The sequence below is a fragment of the Saimiri boliviensis genome, chromosome 3, assembly GCF_048565385.1.
Source record: "Saimiri boliviensis isolate mSaiBol1 chromosome 3, mSaiBol1.pri, whole genome shotgun sequence".
NCBI lineage: Eukaryota > Metazoa > Chordata > Mammalia > Primates > Cebidae > Saimiri > Saimiri boliviensis.
The window spans coordinates 38,763,852-38,777,610 of record NC_133451.1 but is presented as its reverse complement, the minus strand read 5'-3'; the positions used below and the strand labels follow the sequence as shown (position 1 = coordinate 38,777,610).

Genomic DNA, 13,759 nt, shown 5'->3' with positions numbered 1-13,759 from the left:
ACATGGTAAAACATAAGGTAACCACTAAAAGAACAAAAATACTATATATAACTTCCAAATTAGTAGAGAAGAATAAAATTTTTTAAAATTTGAAATCAATTTTAAAAATCTAAAATAAGGCATAATAGGAAAAAAATTTAACTACATAATTTTCTATAATAGAAGATCAATCACAGAAAAGGTGAGATAAACAGAAAGCACAGAATGAGACAGTAAGAAACAAGGTCCATTATATGAATAATCAAAATAACCATAAAAGAACTAAGTTTATCAGTTAAAATCCAAGGTAGACAGAGTGAATTTCGAAAAATCCAGCCATCATGCTTAGAAGAGATACCTCTAACATAAAAACATTCAAAGTACAAGTATGAAAAAAGAAACAATAAATATTAACTTAAAAGGAAGCTGGTATAGGTCTATCAATATTAGACAAATTACACTTTACAACAAAAATCACTACTAAAGACAAAATAAAAGTTCAATTAATTAGGGTATTATGAAAATCTTAAGCTTGTATACATTTCAAAAAATACCCTCCAAATATATAAAGCAAGCACAGGCAGAATTCTAAGGAGAAACCACAAGTTCTACATAATAATGGGAGATTTCAACATTCATCTCTCAAATACAGGAGGTATGATTAACAATTTATAAGCACAATGTAATGGATATATTAACACACTGCAATCATGTAATTCTTATCAAGCAAATATGAAATGTATAAAAAAATCAACAATTAACTAGACCAAAAAAAATTTTAAATAAAATATGAGTGAATTAGTATCACACAAACTATACAACCTGACCTACTACAGTTAAGGTGAAAACCAATTTTTATAAAAGATGAAACACCCATCTGTTCAGAAATGTTAAAACACTGTAATAAATATCCCAAGAGTTAAAGAATGAAATTAATCATAATGCAAACTAAAAAATAAATAATAACAAAAATGAAGTATTACATATTAAAATTCTTGGAGCAGCAAAAATAAAACATAGGGAAATTTTATTTTATTGGGAGACAGAGTCTCACTCTGTTGCCCAGGCTGGAGTGCAGCGGTACAATCACAGCTCACCACAGCCTTCACCTCCCGGGCTACAGTGAACCTGCCGTCTCAGTATCTGAGTACCTGGGACCAGAGGCATACGCCACCACACCCAGCTAATTTTTTTATTTTTTGTAGAGTCAGCGTCCCGCTCTGCTGCCCAGGCTCAAGAAATCTTCCTGCCTTAGGCTTCCAAAGTACTGGGATCACAGGCAAGAGCCACCACACCTGGCATACATAGGGAAATTTTAACATCAAATGCTCATATTAGAAAATGACCTAAACATTCAAGAAGTTTAAAAAACAAGAGAATAAAAAAAGCAAAATTGATTTTTTAAAGCAATAAAGGTAGAATGAGAAGCAGAAATTAATTAAACATTAAAAAACTTACAATGGAGTTCAAATAAAACAGACTTGTTTATCTGAAAAGGCTAATTAAAAAATCTGATCTCTGATGAAAATAATAAAGAAAAAAGAAAGAAGATAATATGAATATGCTAAGATTGCAGGAAGGAACTCAACTGCTAACACAGTAGATATGTAAACAGTAAGAGACTACTATAATTGCTTTAATAAAGTCTTAATAAATTTGAAAATGTTGCTGTAATGGAAAAATTCCAACTAAACATTCTCACGAAGAAAGCATCAGTCCAAAGAATTTTGTAAGCAAATTCTAACATTCAAACTTAGATAAACCTAGAAAAGAGGAAAAGAGGAGACACTTCCCAATTAATTTTATGATCATAAAACTATGATATCAAAGTCAGGCAAGAGAAATCACGGAATAAAACACTGTAGGTCAATCTCATTTATTTATAAAAAGATGCAAAAAATCCTAAATGAAATATGAGAAAACCAAACTCAGTAATCTATCAAAAGGAAATGAAAAGGAAATAAGTAGTGACACATTACAACATGGATGAACCTTAAAAACATTATGCTAAGTGAAAAGATGCCAGACACAAACAGCCACATATTATATGTTCCATTTATACACAATATACGCAAGAGGAAAACCCATAAATACAGAACACACAATAGTGGTTGCCAAGAGGAGGTGGGAACTGGAGTAACTGCTTGTAGGTATAGGGTTTCTTTGGAGGAAATGGAAATGCTGATGATCACATAACACTGTGAATATAGTAAAATTAGGTTGTCCTTTAGTTAGTATTAAAATTAGTTTAAGTTGCCAAGAAAAAAAATAGGCTAACCAAAATGAAGTTAGGGCTATTTCTATGGGAATACAGAACACAAAGCAAAACATGCTGTAAGGCCGAGCCTTGAGTAACATTTTTATTCAAGTCAAGCAACTAAATAAAGTATAGACTTAGGGGAGGGCAGGCAGGGAGTGAGGTGTCTGAACAGCTGGATGTTTGCTACCTTTTCCATCTCTGCATTTGCACTGCCTTCCAGTGCTCTAAGTCACTAAGCAGCTACAACAATCTGCCCCTCCCAGTAGCACTTGGCTCAGGTATGCCAAATCCTAGGGTCTGTTCTAGTTCCAGATATTAACGTATGATTCAAAGTAATAAAGTACAGGTTGGGCATGGAAGCTAACACCTGTGGTCCTAGCACTTTGGGGGCAGAGGCAGAGGCAGGAGGATCACTTGAGGCCAGGAGTTTAAGACCAGCCTGGGTAACATGGTGAAACCCTGTTTCTGTATTTAAAATAAACAAACAAATAAAAACTCAAAAAAGGTAATAAGGTACAGAATATATAAGACAAGTGAAATTTTTACTGTTAATTTAACTGAATTTTAGAAACACAAAGAAATGCTTCATAAAATGGGACAAAAAGCAGTAAGCAATATAAAATTTTTTCTCAATTTTTAAGTTACAATCTAATCAATACATTCGTCATTTACCAGGGGAAAAATCTAGATGGACCTTCTCTGTCTGCCATTATAAGAAAAAGCATGTTAGATAGCCTCAAAGTTTTACCTTGCAAGTTCCTTTGGTTTAAACTTCCACCATGTGTCTGGTTCCCGAAAAAGGACTTTATATTTATGTTTCTGAGACTACATACAAAAAAGACAAAAACAATTTAAAATAGATATTTCCAAGAAATTAAAATTATTGTTTCCAAACTTACGTTAAACGTAAAAGATTATCTAATCTTGATGAATGTGTTAAATTGGCAAAATATACAATCTCTTTAACCCAGCAATTAACTTCTAGAAATTTATGCTACTGATAAATACTTATATAAGAGCATTTATTTATATAATACATATATTAGATATATGCCAGGATAGCCTGTTCTCCGCTATTTGTAACAGTAAAAGAATACAAATAACTGTGGCTATTAACATACAACTGACAAAATAAGTGAAGGTATAACCACAAGATAAAAATACTACATAGTAATTTTTTAAATTCTACACGTGTTAATGACAGAATGTTCTTAAAAAATGTTAAGAAAGGAAGATAAGGAATTTTTGGTCGGGCATGGTGGCTCACACCTATAATCCCAACAGTTTGGAAGGCTGAGGTGCGTGGATCACTGGAGGTCAGGAGATCGAGACCAGCAAGGCCAACACAGCGAAACCTTGCCTCTACTAAAAATACAAAAATTAGCCAAACATGGTGGCACATGCCTATAGTCCCAGCTACTCAGGAAGCTGAGGCAGGAGAATTGCTTGAACCCAAGAGGTCGAGGTTGCAGCGAGCTGAGATTGCACCACTGCACTCCAGCCTGGGCAACAAAGACTCTCTATCTACAAAAAAAAAAAAAAAGAATTTTCTCTTAAAAAATTATTTACACATTGGTACATGCATAGTAAGCTTCTGAAAAGATTCTCAAAAATACTACTAAAAGCATTTTCCTCTAGGGAAAAGAACTTCTGGCATTGTTTTTTATACTTTGAGTATTTATCATACTCATGTATAATTTTAATAATTTTTTGTTTTTGGGACACAGAGTTTTGCTCTTGTCGCCCCAGCGAGAGTGCAATGGTGCAAGCTCAGCTCACTGCAACCACTGCCTCCTACGTTCCAAAGATTCTCCTACCTCAGCATCCCAAGTAGCGAGGATTACAGGAACCCACCACTATGCCCAGCTACTTTTGTATTTTTAGTAGAGATGACATTTCGCCATGTTAGCCAGGCTGGTCTCCAACTCCTGACCTCAGGCGATCCGCCAGCCTTCGCTTCCTCAAGTGCTGGGATTACAGGCATGAGCCACCAGGCCTGGACAATAACAGCTCATTATATTTTTCAAAGTTCTATTTTGGCTATAATGTAACAGGCAAACCCTAAGTTTGGGCAATAAAGCCATACCCTCTCTTCTACTCCAGAATAAGTGAGTACCTAACTCAGCTTTTTAATAAATTACAGATGGTTAACTTTCTGAAAGAGGTGACATCAAAGATGGGCAAAAAAGAACAAGCAGGGAAAGAGGATTAGGTATAAATCAGGTAAAGTAAAAGGGTTTAGATATTAAAAGAAATCTGGCAAATTCAGAGAAAATAGCTGAGTTTACAGAATGCTGAATTTTGCAGAATAGCAAAATTTCAAAAGAAATTTGGGGAAAGCAAAGGACCAACAAATTTTGATTCTGCCAAGTATGAGGAAAAGGAAATAAATATATATAACATATGTACAGATAAAAAAATAAAATTATAATTTAGTACCACTACCTTTTCATAAAAGACCCCAAAAAGCAAAACAATCTTAGAGTTCAAAAATTGAATTTCAGAATTTAAAAATTAAATATATTCACGTTTATGGAAAAACTCATCTAAATGTCCTATTTTCCTCATCTTGCTGAAGACCAAAGAAAGCTCAGGTACAGACTATCCAAGATTCTGAGATTCTTCAGCGCTTGAGATTCATTTTTATAACTAATGATTCCCAATTATTTCATACAAACTTATAACTTACGGTACTAACCAAAGCAACATATGGTTTCATTTCCCAAGCCTGTAGGTTTGTATTATCTATAATTATAGGAGATATCTTCTTCTCAAATGCTTCTTTTGCTGAAAAACACAACAGAAAATTAAAAATCATTTTTTAAATAACAACATTAAGTATTATGATTTTCAAAAAATCTAATCTTTTTATAGTTTGTAAAATACAGATGTACTAATTTTACTCACTGTTCAACTTCTAAATATCCCTTTGAGGACAAAAAATTAAGTACAGTCCGCGCATAGTGGCTCACACCTGTAATCCAGCACTTTAGGAGACCGAGGCAGGTGGATCACGAGATCAAGAGACTGAGACCATCCTGGTCAACATGGTGAAACCCTGTCTCTACTAAAAATACCAAAATTAACGGGGCGTGGTGGTGCACACCTGTAGTCTCAGCTACTCAGGAGGCTGAGTGAGGAGAATCGCTTGAACCAGGGAGGCAGAGGTTGTAGTGAACCGAGATCATGCCACTGCACTCCAGCCTGGCCACAGAGTGAGACTCAAACAAAAAAAAAAAACCCCATCTTTACTAAAATAGAAAAATTAGCTGGATGTGGTGGCAGGCATATGCCTGTAGTCCCAGCTACTCAGGAGGCTGAGGCAGGAGAATCACTTGAACCCAGGAGGTAGAGGTCACAGTGAGCCAAGACCACATCACCGCACTCCAGCCCAGGTGACACAGCAAGACTCTCTCAAAAAAAAAAAAAAAAAAAAAAAAACACCCACACATTAAGACTGTCAAGCAACAGAGACAGAACTTGAGTAGAAAAATTAAAATCAAACTATAGTCTGGAGTTTAGTTAATAATAATAAACCGATATCTTGGTTTTGGCAAATGTATCCTAGTTATATAAGATGTTAACACAAACGATAAATGATTGAAGGGTATACAGAGGCTGGCTCTCCATAGTATCTCTGCAACTTTTCCATAAATCTAAAATTATTCAAAAATAAAGTTTAAAAACAAATACAAATGGACAAATATTTATACACACAAGATATAATGATCTAAAATAAAGAAAACATTTTAATACACTGTTGCACAAGAGATTTTCTTATAAAATTACCTTTTTTCCAAAGCAATTAGACCATACAGGAAATTAATGACGTAGCACAACAAGTAACTCTTATAAGTAATTTATTTGGAAGTTTTCAAAGTTCTGCCCAGTCTCTAACAACTCACTAATGAAGAAACAAAGGACAAATTTAAAAATGGGCAAAGGAGGCTGGGCACGGTAGTTCATACCTATGATCCCAGCACTTTGGGAAGCTGAGGCAGGTGGAACATTTTAGGTCAGCAGTTTGAGACCAATCTGGCCAACACAGTAAAACCCTGTCTCTACCAAAAATAAAAAATTAGCCAGATGTGGTATCGCACACCTGTAATCCCATCTATTCAGGCGGCTGAGGCACGAGAATCGCTTGAACCCAGGAGGCAGAGGCTGCAATTAGCCAAGTTTGTGCCACTGCACTCCAGCCTGAGTGACAGAACAAGTATGAACAGACGTTTCTGTAGAGAAGATATACAAACGGACAATAAACACAAAAAGATGTTCCACATCATTAACTATCAGAGAAAGGCAAATTGAAGCCACAATGAGATACCACTTCACATCTACCACAATAGCGATAATCAAAGAAACAGATAATAACAAGTGTTGGTGAGGAAGTGGAAAAGTTGAAACCCTCATAAATTACTAGAGGAAACATAAAAAGGTGTGATTGCTTTGGAAAACAGTATGGCAGTTCCTAAAAAGGTTGTACATAGACATTTGTGTTTACAGCAGCATTGTTCATAATAGCCAAAAAGTGAAAACAACTCAAATGTCTATTAACTGATGAATAGATGAATAAAATGCGAAACATCCAGAAAATGGAATATTATTCATCCATAAAAATGAATGAAATACATGCTACAACATGGATGAAGCCTCAAAACATTATGCTAATTCAAAGAAGCCAATCACAAAAGTCCAGAATAGGCAAATTATCTATAGGGACAAAACAGACTGGGGAGAAATGAAGAGTGACAGCTAATAGGTATAGAATCTTTCTGAGATGATAAAAATGTTTTAAAATTTAGTGTGTTCTAAAAGTTGCAGCAAAGCCAAGTTAAATTGAGTGTGTTGACAAATGCACACCTTGAATATTAAGTTCTAAAAACCACTGAATTGTACTATTTAAATGGGTGATTTGCATGGCACATGAGTTTTGTCTTAACACTTTTAAAATGAATTCTGTCTATTAACATATATTACTGTTGCTGTTATAAGGGCATGCTGAACCATGCTAACATTGTTTTTTGTTTTTGTTTTTGTTTTTGTTTTTGAGACAGAGTCTCGCTCTGTCACTCAGGATTGGAGTGCAGTGATAGGATCTTGGCTCACTGCAACTTCTACCTCCCAGGTTCAAGCGATTCTCCTGCCTCAGCCTCTCAAGTAGCTGGGATTACAGGAGTGTACTACCATGCCCAGTTATTTCTTTCATTTTTAGTACAGATGGGGTTACGCCACGTTGGCCAGGCTGGTCTCGAACTCCTGACCTCAGGTGATCCACCTGCCTCGGCCTCCCAAGGTGCTGGGATTAGAGGCATGAGCCACCACGCCTGGCCAATGCTAACACTTTTTATCTTCATTTAACTTTCACAACAATCCTGGGAGTTAAGTATTATTATTCCCTTTTACAAAGGAGGCACTGGGCCTTGGAAAGTATAAATAACTTGCACAAGATTGTATAAATGGTGAATTCAAGGGTGAGCTTCATGACCAAATCATACTGCCTCCTTTGGTTTTAGGTCTGTTGGTATTTCCATATTCCTTAATTCTTACTTTAATCTTTAGTTCAAGAAAGAATATAAAAATTTTAACAATGTCTGAAGATGGCAAACCCAAGAATCACCTTTACAGTACACTTATCATAAAAGACTGAGCACTGGGCGCAGTGGCTCACACCTGTAGTCCAGGCACTTTGGGAGGCTGAGGTGGGTGGATCATGAAGTCAAGAGATTGAGACCATCCTGGCTAACATGGTGAAATACCGTCTCTACTAAAAAATACAAAAATTAGCTAGGCATGGTGGCACATGCCTGTAGTCCCAGCTACTAGGGAGGCCGAGGCAGGAGAATCATTTGAACCCAGGAGGCAGAGGTTGCAATAAGCCGAGATCATGCCCCTGCACTCCAGCCCGGCAACAGAGCGAGACTCCATCTGAAAAATTTTTAAAAAGGAAAAAAAAACTCAGGAAAATATAGTTCCTATATCTTGGTAAGATTCTCCACAGGACTGGGTGCAGTCACTCGCACCTATAATCCCAGCACTTTGGGAGGCCAAGGCAGGCAGATCACCTGAGGTCGGGAGTTCAAGACCAGCCTGACCACCAAGATTACATGACTGCACTACAGCCTGGGCACACAGCGAGACTCCCTCTCAGGAAAAAAAAAAAAAAAAAAGTACTAAGCGAATTTAGCTGAGCACAATGGCTCACTTCTGTAAACTCAGAACTTTGTGAGGCTGAGATAGGCAGATTGCTTGAGCTCAGGAGTTCAAGACCAGCCTGGACAACAAAGTGAGATACCGTCTCTACAAAAAATACAAAAATCAGCCAGGCATGGTGGCACACATCTGTGGTCCCAGCTACTCAGGAGGCTAAGGTGGAAGGATTACTTGGACCCAAAAGTCAAGCCTGCAGTGAGCCAAGATCACGCCATTGTACTCTAGCCTATGCAACAGGGTGAGAGACCTTGTCTCAAAAAAAAAAAAAACAAACATACAAACAAATATTAAGTGAATTTTTTCTTTATATCATGCATAACCTTACTCAGAATCCGATTATCTGTTCTTACCACGATTCTGGTTCCATTCATGTGCTTCTCCTAAGTACTTTACATCAAACTGGTACTGTCCATTTATATAAAAATAATCATCAGTACTAAGAATGACTCCACTTGGATTATCCTCTTGCAAAGTCCTGTGAAAGATAAATAAAATAATTTTCATTACCTTTTCTTCTAAATTTTCTCTCCTAAGTTTTCCAAAGTCATAAACCAAATAAATTATTCAAGTACTATCATTTTGGGGATCACCTAAGGTCAGGAGTTCAAGACCAACCTGGCCAACCTGGTGAAACCCCATCTCTCTCCTAAAAATATAAAAATTAGCCAGTTGTGGTGGCATGCACGTATAGTCCCAGCTACTAGGGAGGCTGAGGCATGAGAATTGCTAGAACCTGGGAGGCAGAGGTTGCAGTGAGCTGAGATTGTGCCACCGTATTCCAGCCTGGGCGAGAGTCAGACTCTGTCTCAAAAAAAAATAAAACAGTAAAAATCAGTCCGGGTAACATATCGAGAACCATCTACACAAAAAACACAAAAATTAGCCAACTGTGGTAGTGTGGGCCTACAGTCCAGCTACTTGTGAAGCTAAGATGGGAGGATCACTTATGTCCAGGAGGATTAGGTTACAGTGAGCCAAGACTGCACCACTGCACTCTAGCCTGGGTGACAGAGTGAGACCTTCTCTCAAAAAGAAAAAAAAATTAAATACAAATAGATAAATAAAAGAGTAAACATATTGTAGTACTCAAACAAGTCACACTGAAAATACTCTAAGCAGAAGTTTAATTCCCCAAAGATCTGATCTAAGCCAGGTCTATTTTGCTTTATATAAATTATTATTCAGAAACTGGCTTTTAATGTTATGAAGACATTTTATCCTTAACTATAAAGGTCTGAAGATCAACAAATTTTTAATTACCCTTTTCTGAAAATATATGTCCATTTCTGTAGCATCTATTAAGTGCCAGACACTGTTTTAAGCACTGAGCACGCATCAATGAACAAAAAAAAAAAGACAAAAATACTTAGACTCACGGAGCTTACATGCTAGTGAATGCTCATTTGATCACAATTCCTATGTTTATTCTCTTCTTTTTTTTAGCTTTCCCTTCTCTGGCACTTCTTTTTTACCATTAAACATGTATGTATCTCAGCTATCTTTAAAAATTCTAACTAGACTGGGTATGATAGCGCATGCCTGTAATCCCAGCACTTTGGAAGGCTGAGGTGGGAGGACTGCTTAAGCCCAAGATTTTGAGACCAGCCTGGGCAAGATGGCAAGACTCTGTCTCTACAAAAAATTTTAAAATGAGCTGGGTGTGGTGGCCCATACCTGTAGTTCCAGCTACTCAGGAGGCCAAAGCAGGAGGATTGCTAGAGCCTAGGAATTCAAGGTAACAATGAGCTATGATCATGCCATGGCACTCCAGCCTGAGTGACAAGGCAAGATTCTGTCTCTTAAAAAAGGAAAAAAAAAAGTTTGAGCCCAGCCTGGCAAAGACAGTGAAACCCTGTGTTTACTAAAAATATAAAAATTAGCTGGGAATGGCAGCAGGTGCCTATAATCCAAACTAGTCAGGAGACTGAGACTACAGAATCTCATAAATCTGGGGAGGGGAGGTTGCAATGAGCCAAGATCGCACAGTTTGCACAACAGCCTGGGCAACAGAGTGAGACTCTGTCCAAATTAAAAATAAAAAATTGTAACTACACTTTGGGACCCTTTTCAACTACTACCCAACTTCTCTCCTTCCCTTAACTCCTTCATCACAGCTTGCTAAACCCTTTTGTCTTCTACCCTCACAGGACAACAAAATTGGTTCTCAGATACCCATTCATGACCTTATTTCCAATAAATTCAAAAGCCTTTTTGCATCCATCGTTTTCCTTGGGTTTGAATACTGAACCATTCTCTCCAAGACAACCCAGGTTCTATGTCTGAACACTATCCCAGTTATTTCTCTCTCTCATTCAAAAAATATTACGTTTCTACCTTGTGACAAGCACATTTTTCTTTACCCACATTCTAACTGTAGCTGCCTCTGATTCTAAAACACCCTGAAACCTAGTTCTTCAAATTTGTCTCACAGCTCAACTGCTTTCTAAGGTTCCACCTTTCAGTCTAATCTCTTTCATGAAACATACCGCCATGACTGACTGTAACATTTATAATATTAAATTGTTTTATGATTGTTGTTAAATCAGTTAGAAAAGCCTACATGCCTACTGAAAAGTATGCCTATAAGTGTTATCATAATATGTGGAAATTTACTGGCAGATAAACCCAGACACAGAAAAGATACGCAAAAAAAACCTAAAAATAAGTTAATAAAGGACATTCTCCGGTTATCTATGCATATTCAATAAGACTAGAATAGATGCCGGGCGCGGTAGCTCACGCCTGTAATCCCAGCACTTTGGGAGGCCAAGGCGGGTGGATCACGAGGTCAAGAGATTGAGACCATCCTGGTGAACGTGGTGAAATCCAGTCTCTACTAAAAATACAAAAAAAAATTAGCTGGGCATGGTGACACGTGCTTGTAATCCCAGCTACTCAGGAGGTTGAGGCAGGAGAATTGCCTGAACCCAGGAGGCGGAGGTTGCGGTAAGCCGAGATCGTGCCATTGCACTCCAGCCTGGGTAACAAGAGCGAAACTCCGTCTCCAAAAAAAAAAAAAAGACTAGAATAGATATATCCAGGATCAAATAGGAGACCCAACTACGAATATCAGAAGGCAAACAGTTAAAATTTGGAAGAAGAAGGAAAAAAAAGAACTAGAAAATAAAACAGATTGGGTGTAAATCTTCTCGAATTTAAAGGTTAAGCAGGGATGGAGAGGGACTATGAAAATAATACTCTTTAAGGAACGCCACTGAAACCATAAAAAAACTGCCTCTAACACTGACTCCTGTCTCCCAGATCAAGGCACTCACAGCCTACCTTAACTACAGAAGGAATAAAGGTATACATATATGAGATAAAATAACTGATGGTACTTTATTTTGGAACAGAAAAGTCCCTGAAAACTTGAAGTTCTCTGACTACCAGGCGTCATCCTATACTCTCTTCCTTCAAATCACACATTTCTAAAAGCATTATTTAACAACATTCTATAATCTTGAATTTCCAACTACCAGTAGAATTCATGTATTTAAGACTTCCATTCCATGAAATCAAGATCAATTATATCTCTTTTACTCTATGATTAAAGCTGAACTCATCTTTCTCCCACTCAAATTAGATCTCTTCCACTGCTTCAATAGCTCACAATCTTGGAATCGTCTTTAATTTTTTCTTCTGTCTTTCAAAGAGATATTTCAAGATGAAGGAATTCAATTTAAAAAAAAAAAACTTCCAGAGAAAATAGTGTTATTAGCTACACAGAGTTAGAAAAATTGAGTAAAAAGAAAACATTTTAGGGGTTACTAAAGATCTCTACTAAGAAAGCATTTTGCTTATTTAGTTACACTTGTGTTCAAATTCAGACATTATTTTTTAAAAACCCAATTAAACCTCATACCTTGCCAAAAAAGATTTTCCAGATCCCGGAAGCCCTCTGAGAAGAACAAGAACTAGTCCAACGTAAGATGTCTTCTTTCTTACAACCTGAGAAACTGGGGTTTCTTGTACTTGATAAGCGCTTGTTCCATCTTTATTTCTCCATACTTTTGTTGGGGAAGTGTGAGAAATAACTGAGGGTGGAAATGTATAGTTGACAGATCTCCAGTGTGCCGCTGTGGTTACAACAGGAGCTACAAAGCCATGATTTCCTTGGAAGAGGTCAAACGCAGGAATCATTGGATTCCACATTGGTGGAGGTGGAGGAGGAGGCAACAGTAAGGGGAGAGGAGCAAGTACTGGGCAGTAACTTACATCTTTCCCCTTAGTTGGCAGTTCAGGATGTTTGTGTGGCTTGAAGTTGAACCCTTCAGAAGGTAGAAACATATCAGAGACTGGAGTAGATTTCTGATCCCCACCCGTACCTGGTAAATCAAGCCCTGGAGGGTTTAGAGAAGCCTGAGGTTCGCTGGCATCCAAATCTACAGGGGCTTGAGAGAACTGAGCCTCAACACACTCAGATTCTAAAAGTTCTTTCTGTTTTTGATTGAGACTGCTACCTCCCATGATGGAGTCACCTGTTACATTTAAAGAACTACTAAGAAGAGAATCTTCTGGGTGGTTACCTTCCAAAGCCACTGTGTTATCCTTTATAAAACATCTGGACTCATTCAAAACTGAATGTGAAGGTAATGGATTTAAACTTAATGTAGAGGCAGAATTCTCTAAATTTTCACTGTTTAAATTCACATTTTGTGTACAAAAAATAGGAGTCATATTACTGGAATCAGAATTTACAAACTCACTCGGGTCATTAAAACTATTAACATCTTGCGAAGGCAAAAGTGAATATACTTGGTCATCAGGAGAAGAGTTCAATTTCTCAAAAGCATTCTGTATTAAGGAATCCAGGTCTTCAGTTAGCTGCATGTCCAAAAATGAATCCATTTTTGAATCTTCACTCTCTTCTTCAAGACGTTTTTCCATTATTTCACTTTCTGCTGCACCTACTTGGTTCTCAGAAGCAACAAAACTTTGTAAAGATGATTCTTCTGTCTTGGTATCAGTGGCAGATAATTCTAATAGACAATCCATAGCATTTTCAACTGTACAACAACAAGAACAATAACAACAACAAAAATAGAGAAAACAGATTTAATAATTTTATTAAAATCCAACTAGAATTACACTGGACTTTGCACTGAACAGAATATAAATGTATAATACTCAAGTTATTTTTTAAATATTAATATTTTACTAACATACCAAAGTCTGTAGCAGCAAAAAGTCTGAATGATGGAGACATGCAATCCTGTTCCTTCAGGAAAATAGTAATAAACCAAGCTAATAAAGTATCATCAAATAAATATTATTTGCTGAATTTATTGAATAAGTATATAAATATAA

The 13,759-nt window shown here is 36.9% G+C and overlaps 1 protein-coding gene across 9 annotated transcripts in view; it reads right to left on the bottom strand.

Annotated features, from left to right (window-relative positions):
• The window catches only part of N4BP2 (NEDD4 binding protein 2), a 105,032-nt gene that overhangs the window by 55,069 nt on the left and 36,204 nt on the right, over positions 1-13,759 (bottom strand). For all 9 annotated transcript variants that reach the window (XM_074396034.1, XM_074396030.1, XM_074396031.1 and 6 more), the window contains 4 exons: positions 12,315-13,458; positions 8,803-8,927; positions 4,938-5,026; positions 2,988-3,064 (listed from right to left, as the gene is read on the bottom strand). In XM_074396034.1, the coding sequence (XP_074252135.1) occupies positions 2,988-3,064; positions 4,938-5,026; positions 8,803-8,927; positions 12,315-13,458 (1,435 nt within the window). The remainder of the gene's footprint in view (positions 1-2,987; positions 3,065-4,937; positions 5,027-8,802; positions 8,928-12,314; positions 13,459-13,759) is intronic.